Source organism: Dipodomys merriami, unplaced genomic scaffold (genome assembly GCF_024711535.1).
Source record: "Dipodomys merriami isolate MVZ:Mamm:240054 unplaced genomic scaffold, mDipMer1.0.p SCAF_307, whole genome shotgun sequence".
Classification (NCBI taxonomy): Eukaryota; Metazoa; Chordata; class Mammalia; order Rodentia; family Heteromyidae; genus Dipodomys; species Dipodomys merriami.
The window spans coordinates 490,918-507,852 of NW_027204571.1; the positions used below are offsets into that span (position 1 = coordinate 490,918).

Here is a 16,935-nt window from a genome sequence, read left to right on the forward strand (position 1 = left end):
GGTCCTCCGTAGAATTCGCTTGCAGACCTCCCTTGTCATTGGTCGTGAGACGAGGGGGCGGGCCCCCGTAGAGTTCGCCTGACCACCTCGCTTCTCATTGGTCGCGGTCGGGGGGGCGGGACCGGGAAGTCAGAGGAAGAGGGCTGCGGTGCTGGCGGCGAGCGAGCGGAGCGGCGTGACAGGATGGTGAGCGCGGCCGCTTCGGTGGCGGGGGCCCGGCGCTCGGCCGGGGTGCTGCGGTGTCGGGCTCCGCGGGGAGACTCAGGAGAAGAGGTCGGGCGCGGCCCGAGGCGCTGGCGGGCCTGGCAGAGGCGCTGGCCTGGTGCAGGCCTCCGAGTGGGGCTAGGAAAGAGGCGTGGCCACGTCTGGGCGCGGCGGCCTCGCCCGAGCCCCGGAGCCGGAGCCCCGGGTCCCGGTGCCGGCGGGGTCCCGCGCGCAGGTCCCGGCGTCGTCGGAGGCCCCCCCCCCCGGCTCCCCTCAGCTGCTCTTCGGGTCACAAGATCCGCGCGCCGAGCTGGGAAGGCCTCTGGGCCCCGGCCCCGAGCGGCCCCCTCGGGTTCCAGACGCTTCTCTGCGTCTGTCCTGCATAAAGCGCCCCCCGCGCGCCGGGCCGCGGTAGTTGTCAGGGGCACCCCCCCCCCCGCGGCGGCGGCGGCCGGGCGGGAAGGCGGGAGGGCCGGAGGGCGCGGGCGCTCCCCGCCGGCGGGCGCCGTCTCCCCGCGGCGCCTCACATCCCGGCGCGGCGCGGGCCCGGCGCGGGCTGGCGGGGGTGGCTTCGGAGCTTTCTTCAGTAGCTCGTCACCTTGCCCCAGCCTCCCCCGGGCTCCTGCGGGGGGCGGGGTTCTCTCCGCGGGATCCAGCTGCTCCTAGGCGCCCCTCACGCTGCTCTTCGGGGGCCCGTGTCGTGGTCGTGGAATTCTCCCTTTATCTTCACTCCTGCTTGGGCCTTTGCTTCCGGACATGTAATCTGTGGTCTGGTCATGTTGACACGAAATCCGAAGGGAGACGAAGCCGTTACCGGCCGTGATTGCACGTTCCTGGGCGGAGGGCGGTTTAGCTGCAGCGTCACTTCTCACGTGAAAGGACACTTGGCACAATTTTAGCATTAGCCTTTTTTTTTTTTTTTTTGGCAAAGGAGGCATTCAACATTTCATAGTATCCATAGTCTAGGGGAAGCGCATGTAGATGCGGGAAAGGTGTTAGCCTACTGAATTTGTTAGTATTTATCACCTATTTGTCTATACTAGGTATTTTCATCACTTGATACTGAATTCGTGGTACTATATTACATTTTCTACAAAAAGTGACTTAGTTTTTCAGTACTAGAACTTTGAACACAAATGTATTAAAATCAGCGTACTTGGATAATTATTACACCTACCCCCAAAATGAAAAGAAAATATTAGCCTTTGAAATATTCCTGAGGAATTTTTCAAATTATCTTATAAGTATTACTTTATATAATCTTAGAAATAATCTAAGCAGAATGGGAAACAAAAGAGACAGGTGAATGCCAGTGGCTCATGCCTGTAATCCTTACTCAGGAGAGTGGGATCTGAGCATCATGATTAGAAGCCAGTCCTGGCAGGAAAGTCCATGAGACAGTTACTTCCAACTCACCGAGAAAGCTGCAAGTGGAGCTTTGGCTCAAGTGGTAGGTAGGGCCTTACCCCCCACCCCCCAAAAAAGGGAAGTCAGTGTGGAGGGCAAGATTAGGAAAATCGAAGATTGACAAAGCAAATTTATAAAAACTGTGTTGGTGTAGTCTTTTAAAAATCCAGCAAATTGCCGGGCGCTGGTGGCTCACGCCTGTAATCCTAGCTACTCAGGAGGCTGAGATCTGAGGATCGCGGTTCAAAGCCAGCCCGGGCAGGAGAGACCGTGAGACTCCTATCTCCAATAAACCACCAGAAAACCGGAAGTGGCGCTGTAGCTCAAGTGGTAGAGCACTCGCCTTGAGCTGAAGAGCTGAGGGACAGCGCCCAGGCCCAGAGTTCAAGCCCACAACCGACAAAAAAAAAAAAAAAATCCAGCAAATGCTTCTTTTTGTTTATCTGTTTTGAGCAGAGCTGATTTTTTTTTTAACATTTTCTTTCATAACATTCAAATTATTTAACAATTTTTGGCATATTCATTTGGTATGGGTCTTTGTTTCTTTTTGTTGCTTTCTTTTAACATTGGTCATATTTCACTCCCCCTTTTTTTTTTCATTCCCCTGTCTGCAATCAACTTCTGCATTCCACTAAGGCTGGGCACAGAGTAAGTTTCTCCTCTTCCCTGCTACTAACAATGGTGTTGGGTGGCTGATGACTGCCTAGGTTCTCTTCCCTTCAAGAGCTAGCAAATAAGAAATTCCCACGCTTCATTTGATTTATTTCTTAATACGAATTTAACAAGACTGCCATCCCTAGCATCTTTTGCTGTCTTAAAGGACTCTAATCGGTGGCTAACCTTATAGATCAATGTGTGCAGTTTGGGCAAGGAGATTCCTTAATTTATGCTGTGTCACACTAGCTCCCTTAAAATCTTGATCACTAAAAGGAAATCAGAAGATTCTTCCCTACCAACACCTTTAATTCATGTGAAGTGATTTCTGTGGTCATTCACACAGTTACGACTGCAGGTTGTCAGAAGCCCTGGGTACACTTGGGGTTAGTGCATGGTACTTGGTAGAATTTAGGTAATCAGTTATTAAATGCCATGCATCACTACTGGTGTTCTCTTTGAAACATCCCAATGGAATGGCTCGTTCATTTTTAGTCCCAAATATTCTCAACCTCTTATAGATATATACCCTTCCATGCATTTGGGACTCTTTTCAATGTAGAAACCTATTTTTACCTTTTTCTCAAATGCCAGCTTCCCACAATAACTGCACTTCAATCCATATCTGAAGAGAATCTCTGTAGAGTGAAGATTGCTCTTTGTATGCCAAGGTACTTTTTTTTTTTGGTCGGTGGTAGGGCTTGAACTCTGGGCCTGGGCGCTGTCCCTCAGCTCTCAGCTCAAGTCTAGAGCCCTACCACTTGAGCCACAGCGCCACTGCCGGCTTTTTTCTGCTTGTGTGGTGCTCAGGAATTGAACCCAGGGCCTCATGCATGCGAGGCAAGCACTCTACCACTGAGCCAACTTCCCAGCCCACCAAGGTACTTTTTATATCACCACTGAACATGTATACTTCATAGTGGTTTTTAGTTTTACAGATGTCTTGCCTACTGATATCTGCACTGAACAGTCAATATATTTTTGAAGAATTATCCATTGAAACTGCTCCTCATAGATTAAAATAAGTGTACCAATTTGTAACTTCATGTTACATCAGTTATTCTGTGTCCTGATAAAGTTTTTCTTTGCAGTTTTTAATTTTTGTTGCCAAATAACTTGAGCTTTATTTTAGCAATTGCTTTAATTTTATCTATATCATTTTTGGTGAATATTATTTTACAAAGCCTAGTGGTAGAATTATTTTGAGCATTTTTTTTTTTTACAGGGCCGAGATTTGAACGCAGGTTCTTGTGTTTAGTATGGAAGCACTAACCATTACATTAGGCCATGCCTCCAGCCCTGTAGTGGCAAAAGTATTTTTTTTTGGTCGGTTGTGAGGCTTGAACTCTGGGCCTGGGTTCTGTCTCTGAGCTCTTCAGCTCAAGGCTAGCACTCTCCCACTTGAGCCACAGTGCCCACTTCCGTCCTTTTCTGTTTATGTGGTGCTGAAGAATCGAACCCAGAGCCTTGAGCACTCTACCACTGAGCCATCTTCCCAGCCCTTAGCTGATTATTTTAGAGATAGGCTCTTACACACTGCCAGGTTGGCCTTGAACTGCAATCTTCTGGATTGCAGCCTCCTGAGTAGCTAGAATTACACGTGTGAGCCAATGACACCTGGCCCTATTAGATATTTAATATTAAAATCATGACTTTAAAGCAGTTAAATAGCATGTTTGTTCAGGAGTGGTATGTCTGTGTGGGAAAAATCCTGTATATTTTATACCTGCATTTTGCAGGTACTGAGAGCATGAACAAGTTAATTCTGCTGCCCTTTGGAGACCAGATATTATTTTTAAATGGCTCTTTTAACTTTATTCTGTTAAATTTGTTATTTGTAAAATCCTAAATTTTTTTTTTTTATTCTTTTTATTTGAGCTGATTTTGTGTAGTCACACTGAACTCCCTCTTGCGGGACTCATCACTTATTTAGCTGACTTTTCTTTTTTGTTTGAATGTTTTAATGAAAATTTTTTTTTGGGGGGGGGTGGGGGGTCCGGTTGTGGGGCCTGAACTCTGGCCTGGGCGCTGTCCCTCAGCTCTTCAGCTCAAGGCTAGCGCTCTACCAGTTTGAATGTTTTAATATACATAAAGATTGTGAAAATGTTATTTTATAACTCTGAACTATTGAGGGAATATAGGTAGTTTAATCCAGGTAATAAAAATACCAATGAGAAGCCGGGCGCTGGTGGCTCACGCCTGTAATCCTAGCTACTCAGGAGGCTGAGATCTGAGGATCGCGGTTCAAAGCCAGCCTGGGCAGGAGAGACCGTGAGACTCCTATCTCCAATAAACCACCAGAAAACCGGAAGTGGCGCTGTAGCTCAAGTGGTAGAGCGCTCGCCTTGAGCTGAAGAGCTGAGAGACAGCGCTCAGGCCCAGAGTTCAAGCCCCATGACCGACAAAAAAAAAAAAAAATACCAATGAGCCAGGTGCTGGTGGCTCATACCTGTAATCCTATTCAGGAGGCTGAGATATGAGGATCACAGTTCAAAGCCAGCCCAAGTAGGAAAGTCCATGAGACTCTTTCTTATCTCCAATAAGCCACCAAAAATCCAAGTGGCACTGTGGCTCAAGTGGTAGAGTGCTCGCCTTGAGCTGAAGAGCTGAGAGACAGCACCCAGGCCTAGAATTCAAGTCCCAGGACCGGCAGACCAAAAAAACAAACAAACAAAAAAAAATGATGGGGCTTTCTGATCAAAGATTATAATTCAAAAGCTCATATTTATCTATTGAAACTAACACATAGGCTTTTTTTTTTTTTTTTTTTTTGTCGGTCGTGGGGCTTGAACTCTGGGCCTGGGCTCTGTCCCTCAGCTCTTCAGCTCAAGGCTAGTGTTCTACTACTTGAGCTACAGTGCCACTTCCAGTTTTCTGGTGGTTTATTGGAGATAAGAGTTTCATGGTCTCTCCTGCGTGGGCTGGCTTTCAACCACGATCCTTAGATCTCAGCCTCCTGAGTAGCTAGGATTACAGGCATGAGCCACCGTCACCCGGCTAACGTAGGCTTTTAAAGCCCTTTAGTGTGTGGTTAATCATTTGAAGTAAAAAAATGGTAATTGTGGCTACTGTTCTCCCAATAGTTGTTAGTCTAGTAAGCAAACATTGCAGAATTGACTTTTTTTCACTGCATGTTTAATGATTCTCCTTAATAACATTTTTTACAATTATGTCAGCTTTGCAACTGCAGAAATAGGAATTTACATTTCAGCCTTCAAAAAAGCCAGCTTCCATGGGGCTCAGTACTGTACTTTTCATCTTAAGATTCTGTTTTTTTCAGTATAATTTCTAGATCTCTAAATCAGTTTAGAATGCTTGATTCTATTCTTGGTTGATAGAATGATTATCGAGCATGTTCAACTATTTATATCCAAAATAAGACTGATTTGGAACAGAGCACATTATGTATTTGTTTAAATGGTCATGAAAGGAACTGTTTTGATAACTTCTGGGTTCTGGAAGGTATCTCTTAGAATGTTAGGGAATCATGGGGGACTGTTGGTTTGGCATCATGTTTAATGCTATGCCTTATTTCACCTTGCCACTTCAAAGTTGGTGTTGGTGTTAGGAGATCTGCATATCCCACACCGGTGTAACAGTTTGCCGGCTAAGTTCAAAAAACTCCTGGTACCAGGGAAGATACAGCACATTCTCTGCACTGGAAACCTTTGCACCAAAGAGAGTTATGACTATCTCAAGACTCTGGCTGGTGATGTCCATATCGTGAGGGGAGACTTCGATGAGGTGATGTGTCTCCTGTACCGCCCCCCTTCTCCCTTCTCCCTTCTCCTTTCCCATTTCCCCTTTCCTGATTCTTATGTATACAGACTTTATCCTTTAGGCCAAAGTCTACCAACTGCTAAGGTCTTTTTCTGTTTTCATTTTGTTCTCCCTTTGAAAAAGTTTTCTAGGGCTGGGAAGGTGGCTCAGTGGTAGAGCGCTTGCCTTGCATGCTTGAGGCCCTGGGTTCGATTCCTCAGCACCACATAAGCAAAAAGAAAAAAGCCGGAAGTGGCGCTGTGGCTCAAGTGGTAGAACGCTAGCCTTGAGCTGAAGAGCTGAGGGACAGCGCCCAGGCCCAGAGTTCAGGCCCCACGACCGGACCAAAAAAAAGATAAATAAAAAAAAAAAAGTTTTCTAAAGGCCTGGGGATATATCTCAGTGATAGAGCACAAGGCCTCCAGCACCACAGACAGAGAAGAAAATGTTGGTGTTTTTGAAGAATATCAAAGGTTTATTTAGTAAAGTAGGACAAAGCAGGGAGAAAAGAACAATCTCTTAACATGCAAGGGGAACTGATCTAAAAAAAATTCCCTAGATCTAAGGCCCAAAGACTAAACTGGCTTGTATTGGGATTCGGAATTTTAGCTTTTCATCATTTCTTTTTAACTTTTGGTGTGTTTGGGTTTCTGTATACCAAACCAAATGGATGGACACACACACACTCGCTCTCTCTCTCTCTCTCTCTCTTTCTCTCTCTCTCTCTCTCTCTCTCTCTCTCTCACTTACACCATGGTCATGTCTGTGTTGGGTAAAGACAACTTAATTAGCAAGAGTTAGGCTTAATTTAATTCACTGTATTTATGAACCCTGAAGCCGTGCCACCAGAGTTTGGACCTTAGTTTGGCCATTCACTGGATGTCAAGTGGCAGCCATAAAATGGGGAGCCTGGTTATCAAAGACTGGGGCACAATCTGAACTCTCTAGATTATAGGTAAGAAAACCTTAAGTTTAAGGGAATATTCTCTAGCCCATGCCCCGAAAGAATCTATAATCTATAAAAATATACCTACTAAAGGGAAGGTAAAGTCCAGTTTACACTGCAAAATTGTTTTAAGCCTAGTCTTTGAGAAAGAGAAGAAATCAAAGATTTATAAATGAGCATGTTATGAAGTACTCTTTTAAGACATCTGAATGAGTTTGAATATTTAAACAACTTCTTAACATTATTAGTTCTAAAATATTTCTTGGTGTTTGTTTCTTACATTAGAATCTGAATTACCCGGAACAGAAAGTTGTGACTGTGGGACAGTTCAAAATCGGTTTGATCCACGGACATCAGGTCATTCCGTGGGGAGACATGGCCAGCCTGGCCCTGCTGCAGAGGCAGTTCGATGTGGACATTCTTATCTCAGGACACACTCACAAATTTGAAGCATTTGAGCATGAAAATAAATTCTACATTAACCCAGGTTCTGCCACTGGGGCATATAATGCCTTGGAAACGTAAGTAGTGTGCTGTAAAGTTAACAGTTGCCTATGTGATAGTTTATAAAAGACAAATGTAGCCAGGTGCTGGTGGCTCTCATCTATAATCCTAGTTACTGGAGAGGCTGAGATCTGGAGGATCTTAGTTCAAAGCTAGCCATATCAGAAAAGTCTGCAAGAGACCATTTCCAATTAACCAGCAAAAGGAGAGTTAAAGGTATGGTGCAAGTGATAGAGTGCCAGCTGTAACCAAGAAAGCCGAGCAAGAAAGCGAGGCCCTGAGTTCAAGCCCTGGTACCAACACACACATAGACACACACCAAAACATTTTTTAAAAGCCACCTTTAAAATAATTCTTTTGGTTGGGCTGGGAAGGTGGCTCAGTGGTAGAGCGCTTGCCTTGCATGCATGAGGTCCTGGGTTCAATTCCTCAGCAGAAAAAGCCGGAAGTGGGGCTGTGGTTCAACTGGTAGAGTGCTAGCCTTGAATTGAAGAGCTGAGGGACAGTGCCCAGGCCTAGTTCAAGCCCCACAACCGGCAACAACAACAAAAAATAATTCTTTTGGTAATTGTAATTGTTTTGTTGTTTTTTGGACATGTTGGGGATTGAACTCAGGACCTTGCTTGGCTAGGCAGGTGCTCTGCTAGAACCAGGTTCCAGTCCATCTGCATTGGTTATTTTCAAGGTGTGGTTTCCTGCTATGCTTGGGTTGGCCTAGGCTGAACTCCTACTTGTCCTCCCTGCCATCACTGGGGACCACAGCCTCATACGGACGCATAGCATCGTCATGCTTTGCAGCTGGGATGACAGGCATGTGACCCAGCCATTGGTGAGATGGAATCTCACCAACTTTTATACCTGGGCTGGCCTCAAACCTTGATCCCCATCTCTTGCTCCCAAGAAGCTAGGATTATAGGCTTGAACCACTCACTGGTACTTGTTCTTTTTAAACATGCAAGCAACGATCAACATTTCTTCTTGAATTCAAGTTAAATTGAGGTTTATGTTCTATTGCTATTTAGTACAAAACACTGATACTATGTCTTTCCTTCCAGAAATATTATTCCATCGTTTGTGTTGATGGACATCCAGGCTTCCACAGTGGTCACATATGTCTATCAGCTAATTGGAGATGACGTGAAAGTAGAAAGAATTGAATACAAAAAATCTTAAAACTAGTCTGTCTTGATTTTTTTCATTACCCTGTTCAAATCAAGCAATTAAACATTTAAGAATCACATAACTGTATCCCTTTTATATTTAGCAGTAAAATGTAATACATCTTCTGTTACTACTTCCTCTAATCTTCTTAGAAACTGTAGTTAGTTTGCAGTATAGACTTTCTATTTTAAAAAGTCCACCTCACAGTAAATGGTTGTGTGTTAAGAAAAAGTTATTCTTGTAAATATCTTCAAAGTTGGCATTTGGACCTTATTTTACAACCAGTGCATGAACAGAAAGAATATAGACTTTCTGTGTACATTTTTCTCTTCTCCAGTAATAAATGTTTACTTTTCATGTATACTTTCTTGATAGCCTGTTTAATTTTAAAACACGAGAGACCCATTGAAACTGCGTGACACTGACAGTGAAGAGGCAGGTGCGAGGCTCACTCAGCTTTCTCTGCATTGGTAATACTGTTGGACTCACATCTTCCTTCCTAAACGATGTTTCATATTCCCATATTACAGCAGTGGCTCTTCAAACTGTTGCTGCTCCTATTTTTCAAGGTTCAAAAAAAAACCCTACTAAAGTTATAAAGGAAGCATACTCGATTGACCAGGTAGTGTAAGGAATCCTCTCATCAGCCAGGTGCAGGTGGCTCACAGTTGGCATCGCAGCTACTCAGGAGGCTGAGATGTGAGGATCTCATTCAAAGCCAGCCTGGGCAGGAAAGTCTCTGAAACTTTTTTTTTTTTTTGCCAGGGGTTTAAACTCAGGGCCTGGGTACTGTCCTTAATCTTTTGCTCAAGGCTAGCACTCTACCACTTGAGCCACAGAGTCACTTCCGGCTTTTTCTGTGTATGTGGTACTGAGGAATTGAACCCAGGGCTTCATGCATCTTAGGTAAGCACTCTACCACTAAGCCATATTCCCAGCCCCTTTGAAGCTTATCTCCAACTACCAGAAAACCGGAAGTGGTGCTGTGGCTTAAAGTAGTACAAAGCTAGCCTTGAGCAAAAAAGCTCAGAGACAGTGCCCAGGCCCTGAGTTTAAGCCCCACAAATGACCCAAAAAAACCCAAAATCCTTCGTTAGAACCATTCCCAACTGTATCTTTTTTTTTTTCCAGTCATGGGGCCTGAACTCTGGGCCTGGGCACTGTCCCTCAGCTTTTCAGCTGTAGATTAGCACTCTATCACTTGAGCCTCAGCCCCACTTCCGGCTTTTTCTGCCTGTGTGGTGCTGAGGAATCGAATTGAGGGCCTAATGCATGCAAGGCACGCACTCTACCACTGAGCCACCTCCCCAGCCCCCAACTGTATCAAGTTTGAGTGTATGGTAACTTTTATAAGATACAGAAAAATCTGTGTTTGTAAACTATTCAAGTAGTATTTCTTGAGCACCTACTTTCTAAGTCAGGGTGTTTATCCCTGAGTGCTCTTCTATTTCTAGACATACTAGTTTTTCTTAGCCCAGTTAAGAAAATCCTTGTAGCCAGGCACCAGTGGCTCATCCTAGCTGCTCAGGAGGCTGAGAGCTGAGGATTACGGTTCAAAGCCAGCAGGGGCAGGAAGTCTGTGAGAGCCTTACCTCCAGTGAACCACCAGAAAACCAGAGGTGGCACTGTAGGCTCAAGTAATGGAGTGCTTGCTTCGAACTAAATGCTGAGGGACAGTGCCCAGGCCCAGTTTAAGCCACACAACTGACAAAAAGAAGTCAGTTTTATGCGACAAGAAAACTTTAATTGTACATAGCAGAAGTATAAGCATATATTTCAGGTAAATTTTATTACACAAATATCATTTGCACACAAGTTGCTAAAACAATAACGGCTTAATGGTGCAAAATGCAATTCTAAACATGGAGAGCACGCGTCAGCCCTTGCGCCCCCCCCCCCCCCCCCCCGCCTTTGGCACTGTGCTGCAGCTGTTCACCCAGCACGCAGGACTGTCAGGCCAGCATCAGATGTTCTTCCTGTTCTTCGATCGACATAGATTGCATACACTTATTTAGTAGGTCTTCCTCCTTTTTTTCTTCATTCATGTAGGATTCAGAGTCATTTGAAGAAACTGAAGGAAAAATCAGAGTTTATAATAGCTGTTTTGGAAATGAAGTTCTAAGTGCAACTTGGAAGATGACCTTTTTGTTTTGGTTGGTCAATGGGGCTTGAACTCAGGCCTGGGCACTGTCCCTTAGCCCTTTCACTCAAAACTAGTACTCTACCACTTAAGAGTCACAGTGCCACTTCTGGTTTTCTGGTGGTTTATTGGAGATAAGAGTTCTCATGACTTTCCTGTCTGGACTGACTTCAAACCCTAATCCTCAGATCTCAGCCTCCTAAGTAGCTAGGATTACAGGTATGAACCACCAGAGCCCTGGCTGACATAATTTATTAACAAACCTTTATTTAGGGAAAACAAGTGGCCTTCAGGGCTCAGCCTGTAGCTACTTCCTTGTCTTAAATCTTTTGCTTATTAAGAGGTATAGTAGTGGGGTTGGGGTTGGGGGTGTTGCTCAGTTGGTAGAGCACTAACCAATGAGCAAAAAGAGTCCCTGTCTCTGACAGAAGAGTTACAGTACTGTACTCTCCACACTAGAGTGCTGTGAGGAACAAGCACTGTGCCCCAGGGAGTTTCAAGATCTGGCTCAAGTTGAAGTGGTCAGGTTTTCCTGAGTATCTTCATTTTCCTTTAGGTCTTCTCTTGGAGACCATAGCAACTTTTCCTGTGTGAGTTGTGCTAACAGTTTGTTTTAAAGCCAGACCTTCTCCCCCTGCCCTTTCCCTTATTCTTGGCTGGGCATGAAAGTGCCCGTTTACTGCGAGGCTGAGCGGGGTCAGCATACAGTGATGGATGTCAGCTCAGAGGGGCCCGCCTTCCCTGCTTCCCACCAGGGCAGTAGCTAGGAAGTGTAGTAGTAGTAATAGTATTTTGATGCTACGGGGACTTACACACGTGTATAAGTTCCACACTTACTTGGCTGCATGTACAGTCTGCCTGATCTTCTGAAAATCTTCATTGACTTACATCTTGTTTTAGACACATGTCCATTTTTTAACCTTAAAATAAGGTTAAAAATAAGGTTAACAACGGGAAATAACAAAGTGAGTGAACCACCACTGCCTAATGCATGTGGTGGCGCTGTGGCTCAGGTGGTAGAGCACCAGCCTTGAGCAAAAGAGCTCAGGGACAGCGCCCAGGCCTGAGTTCAAGCTCCATGACTGAAAACAATAAATAAATAAAAATAAAGTAGAATATTTCTCTCTGCAGAAACATTACATGCATTTCTCTTCGTGGAAGTGTTTGCGCAATTTTAAATTTGTATAGAAACACTGAAAGGGAAGCCCATATCTCTAGCTGATTCAAAGAAGACATTCCAATGAGCTTGGTAAAAAAAAGTAAGACCCCCCCCCCCCTTTTTTTTTTTTTTTTTGGTTGTGGGGCTTGAACTCTGGGCTTGGGCACTGTCCCTGCTCTCTCCGCTTGAGCCACAGTGCCACTTCCAGTTTCTCAGTGGTTTGTTGGAGATAAGAGTCTCACAGACTTTCCTGCCTGGGCTGGCTTTGAACCAGGATCCTCAGATCTCAGCCTCCTCAGCTAGGAATACAGGCATGAGCCATCAGCGCCTGGCAGTAAGACCCTTTTGTACAACCTGTCTACTCTGTTCTCAGCCGGGCCTAGTGAACACAATTTTTAATATCACTTAGCAGTCCTTCAGATATAACAGGGAGTTGTGAGAAACAGATGCTCATGTAACTGTAACCCCTCTGTACATCACTTATAGTAATAAAAACATTTTAAAAAACCAACAACAACAGACCCCTCTTTGTTCCTCGGGGAGCGCCAAAGGGAATGCTGTAGGCTCCCTTGGGGTGCAGCCTGGGTGCAGGACAAGCCCTTCGCCAGCTGATGGCGCCCTGTGGTGGCAGCGGAAGGCTGTTTCTGTGAGCAGCGGCAGCAGGGCACGCCTGGGAGACAAAGCATCAGTCAGAGGACATCTCTCGCAGGGGAGGCGGGGCTGGGGAAGCCCGAGTGCACCTGCCTGGCTCCTGCGAGCTGTGATGAATCACTTGCATGTACTGCCTTTTCATCAGCATCCGCAGATAGCTGGAGTTGCAGATCTTCGCGATGCTGTAGAGGTAACGCTTCTGGCTCACAGTGAGGTATGGATGCTAAAGACAAAAGAATATTTATTACTAACGCTGTAAAACATGGGGATGCGGCTATCTTTCTCACCTGAAAGGGTGATGTGGAGAGCTGTACGTTTTATTGAGCCAACTGTATTAATTTAGCCCAAAAGGGAATGAAATGTCCATCAAGAGTGCAGGTGAGGGGCTGGGAAGGTGGCTCAGTGGTAGAGTGCTTGCCTTGCATGCCTGAGGCCCTGGGTTCGATTCCTCAACACCATATAAGAAAAAAGAAAAAAGCTGGAAGTGTTGCTGTGGCTCAAGTGGTAGGGCGCTAGCCTTGAGCTGAAGAGCTGAAGGACAGCGCCCAGGCCCAGAGTTCAGGCCCCACGACTGGACCAAAAAAAAAAAAAAAAAAAAAGTGCAACTAAGAGAGCTGGGAATGTGGCTTAGTGGTAGAGTGCTCGCCTTCAAAGCCAGCCCTGGCAGGAAAGTCCTTGAGACTCATCTCTAATAAACCGCTAGAAAACTGGAAGTGGCGCTGTGGCTCAAGTGGTAGAGTGCTCGCCTTGAGCTGAAGAGCTGAGGGACAGCGCCCTCAACTGACAAAAAAGAAAAACAGAAAAAGCTGGAAATGGCACTATGGCTCAAGTGGTAGTGAGCAAAAGCTCAGGGACAGCGCCCAGGCCCTGAGTTCAAGACCCAGAACTGGCAAAAAATAAAGTGCAGCTTATGCTTGTAATCCTCGCTCCTCAGGAGGAGATCTGAGTATCAAGGTTCAGGCAGTAAAGTCCAAGAGACTCATCTCCAAAACCATCAGAAAACCAGAAGTGGCTCAAGGTAGAAGAGTACAAGCTTTGAGCAGAAAGTACTCAGGGAGTGTGCTCAAGTCCCAAGTTCAAGCCCCACAACCAACAAAAATTGCTGGATTGGAGCTGTGGCTCAAGTAGTAGAACATTAACCATGAGGAAAAACTGAGCAAAAGGACGCTGAGTGAGCGAGCCGGGCTCTGGTGGCTCACGCCTGTAATCCTAGCTACTCAGGAGGTTGAGATCTGAGGATTTCAGTTCAAAGCCACGGTGGGTTCACTTCCTGGCTCAACGGCAGGGGGTTTGCTTAGCATGCATGTGCCCCCCCCCCAAAATAAACAACCAAGCCCCCGTCACCCTACCTTTAGGAAGCAGGTGTCCACCAGCGCCTTGGGGACGTGAATGGTCTGCAGGAGGGGCGTCCGCCGTAACTCGTGCAGCGTGGCCATGTGTGAGCTCATCTTGTGTCTATCTTTAATTCTATCTGCAGCCAAGGGTGTGATGTGAATTTCAGAGGACTAGCTAGGACTACACGCTTGAGCCACTGTCACCTGGCCATACCAGCCTTTTAAAAATTGTTTTTGTTTGAGACAGGATCTACAGAGCCTGGGCTGGCTCATGATGAAGGATACTATTGCCTTAGCATCCCTACTGCTGAGATTACAGACGTGCATCACTACACTTAGCCTTTCTGCACTAAGAATTTTGGCATGGAATTTAAATTAACCAACCTTCCATGTAACACACTATGAAAACGACCATGTGGTCTCACTTGTAACCCCAGCTGGTTGGGAGGCTGAGATCTATACACCAGGTGAGTCTATACACCAAAGTTCCAGATGGCATGGGCTTGTCATTCCAGGCACCATGGGAAAACAAACATAGATGTGTGGAGGTCCATGAGTGAGCCTGGGTAGGAAGTGAGACCCTAGCTCAAAAATAACCAAAAACCAGGTGCAGTGGCTCACGCCTGTAACCTAACTACTCAGAAGGCTGAGATCTGAGGGAGAAGCCAGGGCAGGAAAGGGAAAATTCGTGACACTCTCCTCTCCAATTAACCAGCAAAAAGCTGGCAGTGACCCTGTGGTTCAAATGGTGTAGCATTAGCTTTGAGCAAAAAAGTTCAGGGGTGGAGTCCATGCCCCAAGGCTAGAGGTGTCGTTTGGGGGCAGGGAGAGGGGGGGTACCTTTCTAGCAAGATCTGAAGATTGCAATTAAATGCTGGCCTGAGCAAGGCCATGAGACTTTTATTTCCCATTAACCACCACATGGCCAGAAGTGTAGCCGAATCAAGCCTTGCACAAAAAAAAAGCTTCGGGACAGCACTTAGTCCCTAAACTCCAGCCGCAGGCCCTGCATTGTGTAAGTAGAAGCAAACTAGCTTCCTTGAACTACTATGTACAGGTCTGATCTGCACTTACCAGTACTTTTGGCATTCTGGTAATATGAATGTTCAGCTGATCTGTTAGAAAAAGAATATAAATATGTAAAGACTGACAGCTTTATGGGCATTCAAGAACACACTTCACAGGACAAAGGGATGGCTTGCATACACTTTAACTTTCCATGTTTGCACCTGACACAATGTCTCAGAAAGTTCTCCTGTAATTTTGCTTACATCCTAAAGGCACTACTACACTTTCTTTGGAGTTACCTGAAATTTTTATCATACTAAAAAGGACTTACTTTAAACCATGTTTGGTCATTTATCGCTTTTTAATTTCTGCAATGAACCCAGTGACGTATTGGGGCTGGTGAAGTGACTCAAGCCTGTCACCAAGCACTCAGGAGGTGGTTGAGACAAGAGGACTGTGAATGCAAGGCCACCCTGGACTACACAGCTAGACGCTATTTCAACAACTACGAAAAAGAATCAGCTCATCTGGGCTCCTGCTGCATCCACGTTATTATTTTCCTGTTCTCTTTAATAAAGTATTGAGACATTAAAAAAAATAACAACACGACCCCTTGAAAGATTAGTTCATTCACGGTGTAAAATGTTTCCGGTTTCATACAAGAACCCATCAAACCAAGAGCCAGCTTTTAGCCACGGCCAGAGGCTCAGCGGCGGTCATCCTAGCTACTCGGGAGGCTGAGATCTGAGGATCGCCGTTAAAAGGCTGGTCGGGGTAAGACAGACCAGGAATGAGACCTTTATCTCCAATTAGCCCCAAACAACAAGCAGAGGAGCTGGATCCGGTGACAGGTGATGGGGCGCCTGCCTTGAACCAAACAGCTCAGGAACGGCGCCCGGTGCCCGGACTCCAGCCCCACGACCAGCACAAAGGTAAGAACACCAACACCAGAGTTCTTCTCATTTATTCCGTGGCCGCCATCCAGGGGTTCCACAAACCGGGCCCCGGCCCGCCCCGGCCGCTGTGAAGACCTGAGGAAGACCCACACCCCCGCTTAACCCGTCCTCACACTCCGGGGAAACTGAGGCAGGGGACGGGACGTTCAAGGCCAGCCCGGGCAGCTCCGCTTAGATCCTGTCTTGAAAACCAGCCAACAAACGCAGACGTGAGGGCCGCCGCGGCCGCTGGCATCGGAACCCACCCGAAGCCCGGCCGGGAGACCCGCAGGACGGGGCGAGGCCGGGCCCCGGGGGCGTCCCCCCGCCCCGGCCCCGCCCCCGCCCCCGCCCCATGGCCCGCCCCCGGCCCCACCCCCGCCCCCGGCCCCGACCCCGGCCCCGGCCCCGCCCCGCCCCAGGCCCCGGCCCCGGCCCCGGCCCCGGCCCCGGCCCCGACCCCGGCCCCGGCCCCGCCCCGCCCCAGGCCCCGGCCCCGGCCCCGGCCCCGCCCCACCCCGGCCCGCCCCGCCCCCTGGTCCGCCCCCGGCCCCGGCCCCGGCCCCGGCCCCGCCCCCGGCCCCGCCCCCGGCCCCGGCCCCGGCCCCGACCCCGACCCCGGCCCCGGCCCCGACCCCGACCCCGGCCCCGGCCCCGACCCCGACCCCGACCCCGGCCCCGGCCCCGACCCCGACCCCGGCCCCGGCCCCGACCCCGACCCCGACCCCGGCCCCGGCCCCGGTCCCGACCCCGGCCCCGGCCCCGACCCCGACCCCGGCCCCGGCCCCGGCCCCGGCCCCGGCCCCGACCCCGGCCCCGGCCCCGGCCCCGGCCCGCCTCCGCCACCCGCCAACGCGAAGGGCCCCCGCCCCGAGCCGGGCTCCGCGCACACGCGGGGGGCCGTGCCTCACCGGCGGCCGCCACCCTCGGCCTCGGCCCCGAGGGGCCCCTCAGCCTGGCCCGGCATCACCTTGCACCCGGTGCCCGGCGCGGGGCTCGAGCGCCGGGGACGCCGGGAGCGTGCGGAGGGCCGGGCGGCGGACCCCGGTGCGCGGCGAGAACGCGCGGCGGGA

The 16,935-nt window shown here is 48.2% G+C and overlaps 2 protein-coding genes across 3 annotated transcripts; one reads left to right on the forward strand and one right to left on the reverse strand.

Annotated features, from left to right (window-relative positions):
* Nucleotides 1-115: 115 nt before the first annotated feature.
* LOC138840923 (vacuolar protein sorting-associated protein 29) lies at nt 116-8,998 on the forward strand. Its single transcript, XM_070041354.1, has 4 exons — nt 116-186; nt 5,818-6,009; nt 7,256-7,491; nt 8,530-8,998. The coding sequence occupies exons 1-4, from the start codon at nt 184-186 to the stop codon at nt 8,645-8,647; spliced, it is 549 nt and encodes a 182-aa protein (XP_069897455.1). The 5' UTR covers nt 116-183; the 3' UTR covers nt 8,648-8,998.
* Nucleotides 8,999-10,528: 1,530 nt separating this feature from the next.
* Nucleotides 10,529-16,913, reverse strand: LOC138840925 (protein FAM216A-like). 2 transcript variants are annotated; one of them, XM_070041356.1, is made up of 8 exons: nt 16,774-16,913; nt 15,997-16,065; nt 14,994-15,034; nt 13,935-14,056; nt 12,679-12,808; nt 12,457-12,604; nt 11,613-11,695; nt 10,529-10,706 (listed from the first exon to the last, which is right to left on the reverse strand). In XM_070041356.1, the coding sequence occupies exons 1-8, from the start codon at nt 16,827-16,829 to the stop codon at nt 10,588-10,590; spliced, it is 768 nt and encodes a 255-aa protein (XP_069897457.1). In that variant the 5' UTR covers nt 16,830-16,913; the 3' UTR covers nt 10,529-10,587. The 2 variants fall into 2 exon arrangements, with proteins under 2 accessions (XP_069897457.1, XP_069897458.1); XM_070041357.1 differs by lacking the exon at nt 15,997-16,065.
* Between the last annotated feature and the right edge of the window lie 22 nt (nt 16,914-16,935).